Genomic DNA, 14,263 nt, shown 5'->3' on the forward strand with positions numbered 1-14,263 from the left:
CCACAGCAGGGTCAACACTGTGGCAGATGGGCAGTTACCCCCAAACCAGGGGCTGGACTGAAGGCCCGGGGCAAACCCCAGGCACCCCTTTCTACTGGCAACGTCACAAACCCAGGCTGCATGGTGACTACAAATGGGTGCCTGTAAGAGATGGGCAGGGAGGATGAAAATCAAGATCAGGCCTTCCATAGTCAAACTGGGTAGGAATGAAGGGACTGATCTCCATTAGGCCAGCAGTCCACAATACAGAAGTTGCATTCCAAGGGTGAACCGATGAAGCCCCCACAATGCTTGGATTCCACAATGGCAGCACCAGAAAAGAACGTCTGGGGGACGAGCCCACCCCACCCCCAATCCAGGTTCCCTCTTCCGGCCTCTCTCCCATGCCGTTTGTTTGGAGCCTCTTCTGACTTCCAAGGGCCCTGCTCACTGGTATCTGGTCTGTGTTGTGTGAGCCCCCTCCTGCATCGCTACAACCACGTGTGTCTTGTAAAGTTTCTTTGCCACTAGAAAGCAGCCTGACACATCTTTACCTTCACTTATTTAGGACACTCCTCTATCAGAACCACCTCACACTGAGGAAGGCACGGAAACCATGTCAGGCTTCTATGAGCACACAGGATCCTTGAGGACACAGACCTTCCGGGCAGCTCATTCTGTGAAGCACCCAGTGCCACAGGAGTTCGGAGGGTTTCTGGAGTCAGTATCATGTGGTGGTTAACAGAACACATCTGGAGTCGAAGCATCATCTCACCGGGACACTTGGAGCAAAGGGCTCCGCTCCCACGCACCTGCCCTGCTAAGTCAAGTTGAAGGAGTTGCAGGGGCTGAACGGGGTTCGAGCTTCACCAGGCCTCAGTGCCTGCTGTGTGCCAGCCCCCCGGGGCACATCGCACCATCTCCACATCAGACCTCCACAGCGGGTTCTATCAGCTCCCAGCCAAACAACAAAACCCCACCACAGAAGCAAGTTCAAGGCAGGGCTGGGGTTCATCCACTCCTGTCAGCTTTCAGCGGCAGTTCTCATATCTTCATATAACACCTAGCTCAAGGTAAGTACTCAGAGCTCCTACTTGATGTTATCATTACTCATGGCTCCTGCCACGAATCCAGTATCCTCTAAGGAACCTCACAGGCTTTACTGAGGTCACGGAAAGCTTCCACAGGGGTCTGCATGTTGGTTAGAAGACGCCCCTGGTGAGGCATGAACTTAAAAAAGAAGATAAAGTGGTGGTTAGTGGTCTGTCAGCAAGCAGAAGAAAAGACAGCTGGCCTAAGGTAGGAAGGGGACACTCAAAGAAAGATAAAGCCCCCCCACACTCTCAAGCTCATGAAGGTCTCATTAATTATCACGGTTACTTATAACTTTGGTCTCAACTGCAGAGAAAACTCACACTTGGGGGTGATTCTGTCTACAACCTCACTCCTTCAAGTGTGGTCTGACCAACAGCATCATAGGCCCTGAAGAGGTGGTTAGAAATGCAGATCACTGGCTCCGCCCCAGACCCCCTGAATCAGAATCTGCATTTTATCAAGACCACAGGTGACTCACATCCACACTCGGGGTGAGGGAATCACTGCTCACATCCCAGTTTCTTTAAGACAGTATGCCTTCCTGCCTGAACAACCCAGCTGTCCCATGTTCTCCACCAGTGGTCCACACAGCCTAGAGAACGTCCCACCATTTCCCATGGAGGGCTGCAAAGGCTGAAGTCCTGCTCAGATAGAGCACTTCACCGGGAATGCCCGTTTTCCAACGGGTTATTTGGTTTGAGTTTCTCATTGGACCTGCATTCCATTTTGTTTTTCAAGAGATCCTCATGTTGAACCAGAAAAGGAAATTTTAAGAAGTATCTTTTCTGGGCAGAGCGAGGCAGCACTGATACTGAGCATAATACACAGAGGTGAAATCAGTCACTCAGCAGGAGGAAGGCAGCCGGGCCTTTAAGCCAACACCATGGCAGCACCATCTGTGGAAACGCTCATTACCCTTCTAGTTCCAGTGCGTTCTCTTCAGACACTCCATCATTACCTTGGCAGTGCTTTCCATGCCAAGGGTACCAAATGGCTTGAGGAAGGACATCGGTACCTTTAATGCCCCTGGCTGGCTTTAAGCACTCCTGTAGTCTGTTTTACTGCGTCACAAATGATTTCCCTGCACCTATTTGTCTTTTCTACCCTGGCAGGCTCGGCCTCTTAAGTCACTGAGGATGCCTCCTGTCCCCGTTAAAATTCCGGCTGTAAAACAGTCTGGCCCAACAATGACTATTGCCTGTCAATATTTAGGATGCCAAATCACAGGTGAGGGGCTGACAGCCTTCCCCACAGATGGAAAGGGAGCGGCTGTAAACTGACAATGTTTCCCACCCGCCTAATGAAGGCTCCAAGCATCTGGTGGCGCTAGCGGGGATCGATGAGGCGTCAATGCCGCCAGAGCCACGTCGGAGAAGAGGGCGTGCAGGTCAGAACACAGCCATGCAGACTGGGACCGGACAAGGCACCACTGTGCTCTCAGCTTAATCAAATAAGCGCCTCAACAAGAACAAGCCGGTGCTGTTCTGAAGATGCTGTTTTATATAGCATCCATTCTCACCAAAACATATTTCTGAGCTGCAGTCAGTGGTCTTCAAGGAATTCATTGCTTTTTCCAAGTCTTTCAATAAGGAAGGTATCAGAAGAGATTTTTCAAGAGCCAGACCCCTACTTTAGACACAACCACAGTATCACTGGTGTGTCGTGGGGACTGGTGCTAAAAGTCCATGTCAGGGGGAGAGCCGTGTTGGCTAACAGCACCAGAAATAGCAAAGGGGAAATAAAGCTCTAAACTGTTACTTTTAGCTTCAAAGTCAGCCCCGAGGACTTACATAAAAACAAGGTCTTTCTAGAGCAGTTGGCAAAAATAAGACATGCCAGAGCCCCAGGACCTTCTGAACATGATTATAAGAGTAAATCTGGGGGTGTGCAGAAGGCATGCCATTTACACATCCAAGTGACAAACTCACCACTGACATGCCTTCAGTATTTGCTGATGGAAATTTTGCCAAGTTCCAAAACAGCTAGTTCAAGCCAATTCCCATCCTGTATCCTTCTCAGAGTCATTGGTCTCATATGGCAACAGAAGAAGCAGCCCATATTGCTTCTCCCTCAAACCTGCCGAGTTCCCATATGCAGACGACTGAATCCTAGAAGGCCAGGGAGGGACTGGCTCCAAGTCTAACGTAACTTTACTAGCTTCACAGGAGAACAGCTGAGTTTAGCTACCCCTGCTGAAATATTCACAGTAACACCTGGGGCGAAGGGATCTAACAGCACAGATGATATAGCCAAAGCCTCTGTTCTCACAGTCAGGTCAAAGTTAAGACAATGCCTTTTCCATAATCAAGGTAGAAAGAAAAAAAACAAACAAACAGAGAGATTCCAACCAGCACAGAGGAACTTGGCTGAGTAATTCGTGAAAATAAGCGAGACTGGAATGACAGGTGACCCAGGAATTTTGTCAAATAAAGCAGAAGGCTGATGCTGCAGTCACTGTTAAAGGTCTACCATTTAATTTACCCAACACCTGTTATGTACAGGGCCCTGTACTAGGCACTCATATTTCTAATCAGTTTTGCGGGATGAGGTATAATCAGCCTCATTTTACAGAGGGGAAAACAGGCTCAGAGAGGTTAAGGGGCTTGACCAAAGTCACACAGCCAATACAAGACAGAGCTATAACTCTGACCTGCCACGTCAAAGACCGCCCCTCCACCCCCCTTTCAGCTCACTCTGCTCTGATGAGGAGGAACTGGCAGGAGTCAGCACTGGAGTGCCTCCCTCCCTCGAAGACCCCCTCAGATTGCCCTGGATCCTGCTCTGCGGTGCTCTCATCCCTCCAGTCACTTCCATCGTTAGCTTTTCATTTTCAATCATTTTCGCACCTCCAGTCAGCTCCATCGTTAGCTTTTCATTTTCAATCATTTTCTTCTTTTCCTCTAGCTCAGCAATCAGGTTCTCTTTCAGCTCAACCTTCTTGTCTTCAAATTCTTTCACTGCCGCCTTCTTTTCTTTGATGTAATTTCTTTCCACTTGTTCAGTCTAAGCAAAAGAGAAACACAGGTTTTGGCTATATGACCCTGGGAGCCAGGGTCTGAACACAAAAGCCTTGTTCTGTGCGCAAGGACAAAGAAAATACCTTTTCTAGAAATAAGAGAGACAGCAGCAGTCACACACCAACGTGCATTAACGAGGTATCTGGGAGCAAGCTTTACAATGCACGCATGAAACTAAGCCACATAACTTCTGGTTTTTATGCAAATCCCTCCCTTGTAATCAGGTATTTCCTCTCTTCCACATCTTATACTTTGTGGCTTATATGTGGAAACAAAACATAAGTTTCTCACAATCAGTAAATAAACCCTTTTGAAGACACAATTTTGAAGGAAAATAGTATATTCCAGATGAAATATCTACATTCAAGATGAGTTACAAGATACCAAGTCAAGACAGCCTGAGTTACCCTATTTTTTGATGCTTACAGTAAAGTAAGATCTAACGGTAAGATAAAGACCAACAAGAGGACAAGATCACTTATCAGGTGACTGAACCCCAAGAGGCACTCAAACACTGTAATTATACTAAGTAAAAAAAATGCATAAGCATCTACTTTCCCAATCTCATCACTGCCTGAAGTGAAGAACAAGGGGACTCCTGGCGGGTAAGGCTCTGGATCGTGTGACCCTCACGATCTGAGGGTCGTGACTGTGTGTGCTTGTGCTGACTTCAGTCTCTAATAACATGGCTCTGAGAAACCATGACCACCCCCCCACCCTCCAGCTCCGCCACACACACACTGGCCCCCTAGGAGCAAGCACATCACCGAAGATTTAGCTCTCATCACTGCCTGCAGCTCTGCACCTCACACGGGACCAGCACTCAGACATCTGCTGAGTCAAAGATCTTAATCAGTCTTTCCCTGCCATCCCGAGTTTCAGAGGGATCAATCTGAGCTGATTCGGAGATCTGGTTGCTTTAAGGACCAATATAACCAACTATTAGGCCATTATAATTCAGTGCGTGCATGCATGCTAATTTGCTTCAGCCATGGCTGACTCTTTATGACCCCGTGGATCACAGCCCACCAGGCTTCTCTGTCCATGGGATTCTCCAGGCAAGAATACTGGAGTGGGTTGCCATGCCCTCCTCCAGGGGATCTTCCTGATCCAGGGATCAAATCTGCATCTCTTATATGTCTCCTGCATTGGCAAGTAAGCTCTTTACCATGTACCCCCAAACGGCTGTAACGTGAGATGACAGTCAACAAGAAAGCAGTGAGGTGTGAGTATCCATCCGCTAAGCCCCTGGGATAAGCACGGGCTGCCCGACCAGCAGCTGTGTTTCCATATCCAGCTCAGATGGAACTTCTGAGCTGAGACCAAATGTCCTTTCATCAAACAGAACCCTAATGGAGGCTTCCAGCAGGGCTTCCCTATGTCTATGTGGTGATGAAGGAAAGGCCACTGGGTTAGGAGACCAAGATCCCACACTGACAAAGATCCTGCAAGCCCAGAAGACCCGTGGTACTTACTTCCAGCTGGAGGAAGAGTTCTGAAAGAGAGAAAACATGCAATTAGATTCACGAAGCTGTGCCACCTTTCTAGACAATGACGTTAGGATTCATTTAGAAGCAGTAATTGCTTTCTGAGAGCACCGTTACACAGAACAAATGTTTACATTAGTAAAGTGTGGCTATGTGAAGAGGCAGGACTAGTTAAAACCTGGCTCTCAACAGAATCCGCTCTAGCAGCTCTGCCCAAGGGCGAAAGGGGGCAGCAGGAACCAAGCTACCCTGGCAAAATAGAAGTAAAGTTAGCCCTTCTTTCATTGAGCACACACCCTCAACAGTCCTCAGGGACAGAAGAAACAACTCAGTTACACCAAAAGCAGAGGCTACGTGGATGTTTTTAAGTCCTCATGCACAGGGTTCTCTGGGTGAGGAAGGACATTCTCCAAGCAGACAGAGGGGAGAGGCCCCCAGCCCTCCTGGGGCTCTGGTCACAGGCCACCCAGCCTCTGGTCACACCCAGGCCTCCACCCACAACACCCTCTAGGCTCTGACCACAACTCCAAGTTTCAGATCTGCTGCAGCCTCCTCAGCAAGGCCTTTTCTGAGGCCCCGTCACCCACCAAGCCCCTCTCAGCCACCTCAGAGCATCCACTCACAGGATCACTGGCTATTTTGCACCCACTGTGTGCCAGGAGACTAGTGCCTGTTGACCCAGCAGCTCCCCCACCCCTAGGCTACAAGGCCTCTGCAAACCTAGCACCTGGAACAAAACAGGTTGGTGGCTTCTCCTCTTTTCTGGGTGACTGCAGAGCTGCTGCAGATGGCCCACAAAGATTGCTGAGGGAGTAACAACGCCGGGGGATGCCGATCCCATTCGACAGGGTCTCCTGCGCAACCCCAATCAGTCCCACCGACCCATCCACCCACAGAGGAACACATATGCACAGTCACACAAAACTGACAGTTTCAGTAACTTGAGATGAAGACTCCAATGTCAACCAACAATTGCTGAATGAGAAAATTAACTGAGAAAACACACAAGACACTTGCGATTTTCTAACCCTCAGGAGCTCCCACCCCGGCGGCACTGGGAAGCATGGCGCACACGAGCCCAAGTGCACCCAGCCCCAGATGCTCACTCCTATGACTGCTGCACTCACACCGTGTGAACGGGCCAGACGTGTGAGGTCTGCGCCATTCTGAGACATCACACCTGCACCAACAAGTCAAGTGACAATTAGCACTCAGAGCTGGTGGTGGATGTTTCAAAGCAGCCAGACACCAGACACAACAAAAGCAGGTGGATCAGAGCTGCCGGAAATGTGCTTTTTAAAGCTCAGGATGTGACCAATTCAGAAGCCCTTCTGCATTTTTACCTGGGGATGGGTGTGGGGGTGGAGTGGTGCTTATTAAACAAAACTTCCTTGGTGGCACAGTGAATAACAACGTGCCTGCCAAGGCAGGGGACATGGGTTCAGTCCCCGGTCCAGGAAGATTCCACGTGTCAGGGAGCAGCTAAGCCCATGCACCACAACTAGCAAGCCTGAGCGCTGCAACTACCGAAGGCCGTGCACCTTAGGGCCTGCGCTCCACTGCGAGAGAAGCCACCGCAGTGAGAAGCCCGAGCACCACAACGCAGAGCAGCTCCGACTCACAGCAACTACAGAAAGCCCGAGCAAAGCAACAAGACCCAGTATGGCCAAAAATAAAAAAAAAAGCATAAATAAATCAAAAATTTTAAACTAGTAACCTAAAAAAAAGAAAAACAAATCAACACCCAGCCTACAGTCCTCACTTAAGAGAAATGGCTCACATCAATTTTCTTTCCCTCCTCGCATCTCAAACCAATTCCCTGAGACATTAGTATTCCTCTCTCCAGATGGGGAAATGCAGGCTCCAAGGGTAAACACTCACTTAAGAGGTTTAAGCCCTTAAGGGCTGGGAGGAAGCCCTCGGCCCGTGCTCCCTCCTTTCCGCTAACAGGGGGCTCCAGAAAAAAGCCCTGAGGAGACGCCTCAGGAACTTAGAATGAGGGGGTGGCAGTGCAGTGGGAGGGCGCTGGGTCACCACGGAGGCTCTACCCCCCACTTTCCCTGCATCCCCCACATCCTGCAGCTCCTCTGCTGTGCCCTGGTGGACATGGACACCTGCTCACTGAAGGAAAGAAGGCCTCCATCCACACAAGGCTGGAAGGTCAATGACTCAGACAGCGAGAGGAGAGCAACTCGAGGGCGGGGTCCAGACCTCCTTTACGAACCAGGCGCGAGTTTCACCTCCGCGGGAACAAGCACCGCACTGGCCCGGAAAATGCTAGCCAAGGAGCTTCAAGACTCACCACTTACAGAAGATTTCCCATAAGCACAGGGATCCGTGTTTACACACAAATTCAACATTGATCACATCTTACTTTTTGTGTGACTCTGAGTCACGATGTTCCTTAACCTGGATATGTTTTTGAAGATCTTCTACTGAAGAAATGGTGAGTTTCCTAAAATCAAGGACAAAGCATTTCACGGCTATATGTCCTCAAAGAGCAGGGATGGAGCATAGGCTCAACACATGTGTTGAAGGAATGCAGTTCCTGTGCACAATAGACCAAAACAAAGGCACACAATCTTTCCCTCTAAATGCTTCTGATACCATACTTGAGGGGAACGACATGAGGGCATCCTGTCTTCTTGGAAGAAAAGACCAGAAGAAGCAAACTCAAAAATGGAGTGAAGCGGCCAACAATCCTTTTTCACGTCAGCTCCTCTGTCATCTGCTAAGCCAACTACACAGATGCATGAAACACTGTGCATGACCACTCTGGGGGCATCACGGAGGGAGCCTGACCACAAGGCACCTTCGAAAACAACCTCGACTACAGGCCACTCGCTGGCAAAGAAGAACAGCTCTGTGTAAGACAGTTCTACATAAGTGCGGCTTTGGAGTCTCCCAAAACTCACCCCACAATGGGATGTCTGAGACACATTTTGGAGAACGGCTCTTCTGGCCACAGTGCGTCCAAACTGCTGAAAATCTGGATTAACTGGGTTTACTTCCAGTTAAGAGAGCCTCACCTGCATTTCGTATCCTCTCTTTGTACTGCTGATCTAATTTCTTCATCCTCTTCTGATATTCTTGTAATGTACCTGATGGAGATTCACGAAATAGTTACTGTGAAGATAAAACCACTCTACACTTTGGTTCCTAAAATTATTTTCTAGCAACGACAGAGAATGTTTTAAAAATCAGAGGAAAATACACACTGTGAATAGGCACCCACGAACAGAACCATCTCGGTTCCCAGCCAAGGCGCACAGCAGAAATCACCCCAACCATGGTTTTAAGACTCTAAAGCAAGTGAGGAGTGGAAGAAAGGAGCAGCCACCCATCAGGGACCCTCATCATTCGCTGCTGCGGCTCTGGCCCACGGGCCTCCCTCTGGTGAAGAAGCTCGTTCCCCCACAGTATGGTCTAGGTCAAGGCCGTCCAGTAGAACTGGCTGTGCAACGGTGAAAACAGGCTAAACCGAACCCCTAGTCACACGGGGCAGCTGAACGTGGGGCCACTAGTCACATGCGGCAGCTGAACGTGGGGCCACTAGTCACATGCGGCAGCTGAACATGGGGCTAGTGCCAGCAAACAGCTGAGTTGTTAACTTTATCTAGTTAAACGTAGGCAGCCACACATGGCTAGTGACACTCCAGCACAGAGCCTGACCAAGTGGCTCTTCCCTGAAGCAGCTAATGATGAGGGTCCCAATTCATGTGGGAAGTTGCTTTCTGACAACTGCTTCAGTTGGATATGTTAATGGCACCTTTTTCAAAATTCCGCACTCAACTCTACCAAGCACACCTTACAGACCTGCTAGAGGGGGCCGTATTTCTTTCTTTGGCAATACCTCCTTTCCCACCGGAAGGAAAACTAAAACAGAGATATGTGATTGCAAGTCACAGGAGTACATTTCACCCTGCAGGGGAAATCAAGGTTGGCCACTACCAGCCCTGAGCTGTCTCAGGGTGCCCGGGCGTGCTGGTTGCCCCTCACACACAATCTCACTTGCCTCCATTTTCTTCATTTCACAGAACAGAAGATAAATTAAGGAGGAGACAGTGATGTGCCCAAGGTAAAATTTCTAGAAAGTAGTGAAGGTGGGATTCAAACTCATGACAGGACTTGAGAGCCTGTGCTCTTCACCCGGTGCTGAACTGCCTCTAGAAGCAAACAGCCTTCAAGAAGGCACAACCCACCTGCCATTTACGAGACAAAGAGAGCAAACACCCGATGACCCACAACTCATCAGCATCTAGTTTAGAAACAACAGTACAATTATATTTATTCTTGGTAAAAGCATCTCTCCTAAAATCAGCCAGCTTTTGGCATGGTGGTTTTCAGTTCTTGCTCTGCAGAAGACCTTCAGTGAGATTTCAAAACAGTCTGAAAACGACTACTTTAATGACAGCTAAGATCAACCAGACCAACTTTTAAATCACGCCCGCTGAGAAGTGAAATACACAGATTTCAAAGGTGTGTAATATCAGGAAGGATGTTTAGAAAAGGATTAAATCCCACACCGACCTTCCTGCAGTTGTTGCAACTGTCTCTTGAGAGAAGCCAGTTTATCCTGATACATCCTGTTTAAAAAAAAAAAAAAGCCACACTCAGAGACAAAAACATCCAATACCCAAGTCCACAATAATCTGCACACAGAAACTGCCTGGGTTTTTATGGAAATGTCATTAATGTCCTTTAGTGAGAGAGAAAATGAAAGCCTGCTGGTGCTTTAAAATATGCCCACAGCTAAAGGGATCAGAAAGAAATAAGGCTTTTGTGTTCTTGAAAGGCAGGTACTCCTGTGTTCTCTCATCTTTAAAGAATCAGTCTAAAATCCACAAATATGAAGACATACAAATTTTAATAAATAAATGACAATAATAATGTGTTAGGCAAGAATATAAAGAAAAATTGAAAGTGTAATGCCATTTTCTTCAAGGTTCAGAAGGGTAACATACACACACAAACATAAAAAGCATTAAACACGGCTCTTATATCAACTGTGAAACTAGATTATAAACTGAAAGGAGTAAGATTATGCCTCCAATCACATTTTTCTGTATAGACAGCACAGCTGTGTAAGCACTAAGTTAATAAACCCTCATGTCATTTTTAAAAACACTACTCTTTTATGATCCGAGAAATAACAGCAATTCAGTGACAAAAGTAAAAATGCAGGATTTATTTGCAGCCCCAGCAGGGTAAGAACACAGCACACGTGAAGCAAAAGAACTTGGCGTGTTACTCTTCCCCCTCACACTGAATGGATCATAGGCAACTACGCACCCTGGTAAATCTGCTCGAACTGTGAATGCCACACATAAATTACATTTCAGCCATATTTTTGCTTCTACCAAAAAAACACACTCAATTTCACGAGGACGAAAAAGACTTACAACCCAAAAGAACACCGTCCAACAGGTAACAGGAAGGATAGCCTTATGATTGCTCAAGTTAGAGATGCAAATACAATCCATCTGTCCATAGGCTGAGGAAGAATAAGAATCTGAGAATTACACAGAAACCCAGATTCTTTTAGGGAGAATTCTGATGTACTTTCAGTGCTCACCTTGAATCACAAAGGGCATTCAATTTTAATTAAAATCACTTTCACCATCATCAAATATTAGGGGGTATGTTCACTTAAACATGCCAAGTATAGAAGGGTGAAGAGATAGGTAAACCGCACACAAAAAGCCAGTATTTGGAATCCAGTGTATTAAATTGTCCACAACACTGAGTGTGACACACGATGCCTTTGAATCCTCAGTCTGTCTTTAAAAGAGAATATTAATAGATTCAAGAAGTAAACAATAAGAAAATTCAGATTAGGGAAGAAAACAGGTATGGAAAAATATATCTCAAATGGGTCCAGGTAAGTCAGTAAGAAACTTGGAGACAGGGAAAGTGAAAGAAAAAGCCAGCAGCACAGTTTCACGGCTAAAGTTGTGAGAAAAATCACATCGATTATTAAAGCAGTCCTCCATTCGGCCCTGGACAGATTTAGCTGAGTTTCCCTTTTATATTCCGAAGCCTGAAAAGGGTAAAGAAAGCAGAGGATGGTCACAAAACATCTGCATACAAAAACACTCCATAAGGAAAAGAGTGTGGATCATCTAGTTTAAGATAAAAAATTTGAGGGCTTTCCTGATGGCTCGGCTGGTAAAGAATCCGCCTGCAATGCAGGAGATCCCGGTTCGATCCCTGGGTTGGGAAGATCCCCTGGAGAAGGGAAAGGCTACCCACTCCAGTATTCTGGCCTGGAGAACTCCATGGACTGTTTAGTCTATGGGGTCACAAAGAGTCAAAAAGACACCACTGAGCGACTTTCACTTCACTTCAAAGAATTTGAAAAGCCAAGGCAAGATTCTCAAAAACATTCCACAAATACTTAGCAGATCTGCGCCGTGCTCTCTTGAGTGCTGGACAAGAGGGAGTGCTGTCAGTCGCTCCGAGGTGTGGCCCCACTGGAGGCAGGATGTGGACGCAGGGCGAGTGGCAGGGGCACGGGCGCAGGCGTCGGGCCGGCCCTGCTCCCCACCCTGGTCTCCCTCGGCTCGCCTGGTGTCTACACGCAGCCCTGCCTTGGCCAGTGCTCAGCGTGGTCACACCCACCCGAGAACCAAGGGGCTGGGAAACGCCATTCCCCCTCTCCAAGCAACGGTTTTCACTTAAAAAAGGGGGGCGGGAGCAACCAATGGGTCCCCCTTTCCTTCCTCCACGGTCTTCTTCTTCTGGGAAAGTTTCCTCCAGGTTCTTTCTAGCCTAACCCTTCAAAGATTCTTAGCACAGGAAGACTGGTTAAATGTGACAAATTTAAAGGGGGGAAATTGTACCCACATGCGTGGTCTTTGGAAGCACTATGTGAAAACCATAAACACTGCTGCTGCTAAGTCGCTTCAGTCATGTCCGACTCTGTGCGACCCCACAGACGGCAGCCCACCAGGCTCCCCTGTCCCTGGGATTCTCCAGGCAAGAACGCTGGAGTGGGTTGCCATTTCCTTCTCCAATGCATGAAAATGAAAAGCGAAAGTGAAGTTGCTCAGCCATGTCCGACTCTCAGCAACCCCATGGGCTGCAGTCTACCAGGCTCCTCCATCCATGGGATTTTCCAGGCAAGAGCACTGGAGTGGGTGCCATTGCCTTCTCCACCATACACACTAGGCCACCATTAAAGATGCCCTTGTCAATTCTGTATACCAAAGAAGAAACGTAAAAAATCATACTCACTGTTCCTTCATTTCTACATAGTCTTCTTCATCATGCTTTGCCAGGTCAGTTTCACTAGCATCCTCAGTGTCTGAGCAAAATTAGGGAATAAGGGTTTGTTAAAATCATAATTCACAGAGTTGGTATCACTTGATACAGTGACATTTGACAGACTTCTGAAAAATGAGTTTCTACTCAATGCAGACCTGTGTGAAGCCATCAGCGAAACAGGAAAGCTCCATTTCCAACTCATACACAGCCAGACTTATCCAAAGAGCCTGCCTTTATCTGAAGTGCAGCCAGAGAACAGGGTGCGTCAGACACAGTGGGTCAGTCAAGGCTGTTACTTTGGCAGAAACACTGGCAGTTCAGCAAAAGGAGATGTGGGTGTAAGACTGGAAAACTACAGGCAGCAAGCTTTGCTCCTACTCCAAACAACCTAATACATGCATCCTCTTTTGGTATATGCCCAATTTGAATCCCTATGAGATTTTACATCACATATTCCAGGTGGCGCAGTGGTAAAGAATCTGCCTGCCAATGCAGGAGACTCAAGAGACGGAGGTTAGATCCCTGGGTCAGGAAGATGCCCTGAAGAATCCACTCCAGTATTGTTACCTGGGAAATCCCATGGACAGAGGAGACTGGCGGACTACAGTCCATGGGGCTGTAAAGAATCAGACACAACCGAGCAAGCACATATACAGAGGAGAATCCAAACCAACTAAAGGAACTCTAACTACAGAAATATTTTCAAAGGGAGAAGGAAGGGGAGAAGAAAATTAAACAGAAACTGTCTCAGAATACTTTAAACACTGTTTTTAGAATAAGCAAATGGCTGGAGTATCTACCTCATTTCAACAGTCCTATTTGAGGGGGAAACGAAAATCAATTTTTGCTTCACTGCTCCCCCTTGTGGGCATTAAAGGCAATACAAGTGATTCATCTTCAAATTCTCTTGGTTAAGCCTTGCCTTCAAAGGTAGTTCAACCAGAATTCCAGCAAGTTCCTTCAACTTTGTATTTGCACACACAGCTGCCTTTTTAAAGCCTGCTGCAGATCCAACCCTCCATCCCACTTTTCCTCACTCCTTCAATAAAGGAGCCTACCCTGAGTGGTCACCTGTCTGCCACTCACAGTGAGATGATTAATAAAACATACTCCTGATTCCAGACAACTGCTCTAGCTTTTGCTCAACCGCGCTATTTTGAGCCAGACCAGTCCACCCAAATGTTTCTCTTTATCTCTCTTCTTTCTTCTCTCTTGTTCTTTCAAAACTTCACCTTTCTCCTCCTGCGGCCAGCTCCTTCCTCAGTTCCTAAAAAAGTGTTCCTCACACTTGCCAAACTTCAGTAATGATAATATAAAGACTGCGAAACTGAAAAAATAACACCTGAGCATCATTAAGCAAATCCCTATCTCCTGCTCCCTGAGCGCGTTTCCCCAGTGGTGAACACTATTTTTATCAAG

The 14,263-nt window shown here is 47.4% G+C and overlaps 1 protein-coding gene across 3 annotated transcripts in view; it reads right to left on the reverse strand.

Moving 5' to 3' along the window:
- The window catches only part of SUDS3 (SDS3 homolog, SIN3A corepressor complex component), a 147,493-nt gene that overhangs the window by 132,073 nt on the left and 1,157 nt on the right, over positions 1 to 14,263 (reverse strand). For all 3 annotated transcript variants that reach the window (XM_020877280.2, XM_020877279.2, XM_020877281.2), the window contains exons 2-6: positions 12,815 to 12,884; positions 10,109 to 10,164; positions 8,608 to 8,679; positions 5,567 to 5,586; positions 3,921 to 4,077 (exon numbers count right to left, since the gene is read on the reverse strand). In XM_020877280.2, the coding sequence (XP_020732939.1) occupies positions 3,921 to 4,077; positions 5,567 to 5,586; positions 8,608 to 8,679; positions 10,109 to 10,164; positions 12,815 to 12,884 (375 nt within the window). The remainder of the gene's footprint in view (positions 1 to 3,920; positions 4,078 to 5,566; positions 5,587 to 8,607; positions 8,680 to 10,108; positions 10,165 to 12,814; positions 12,885 to 14,263) is intronic.

This window comes from Odocoileus virginianus, chromosome 12 (assembly GCF_023699985.2).
Source record: "Odocoileus virginianus isolate 20LAN1187 ecotype Illinois chromosome 12, Ovbor_1.2, whole genome shotgun sequence".
NCBI lineage: Eukaryota > Metazoa > Chordata > Mammalia > Artiodactyla > Cervidae > Odocoileus > Odocoileus virginianus.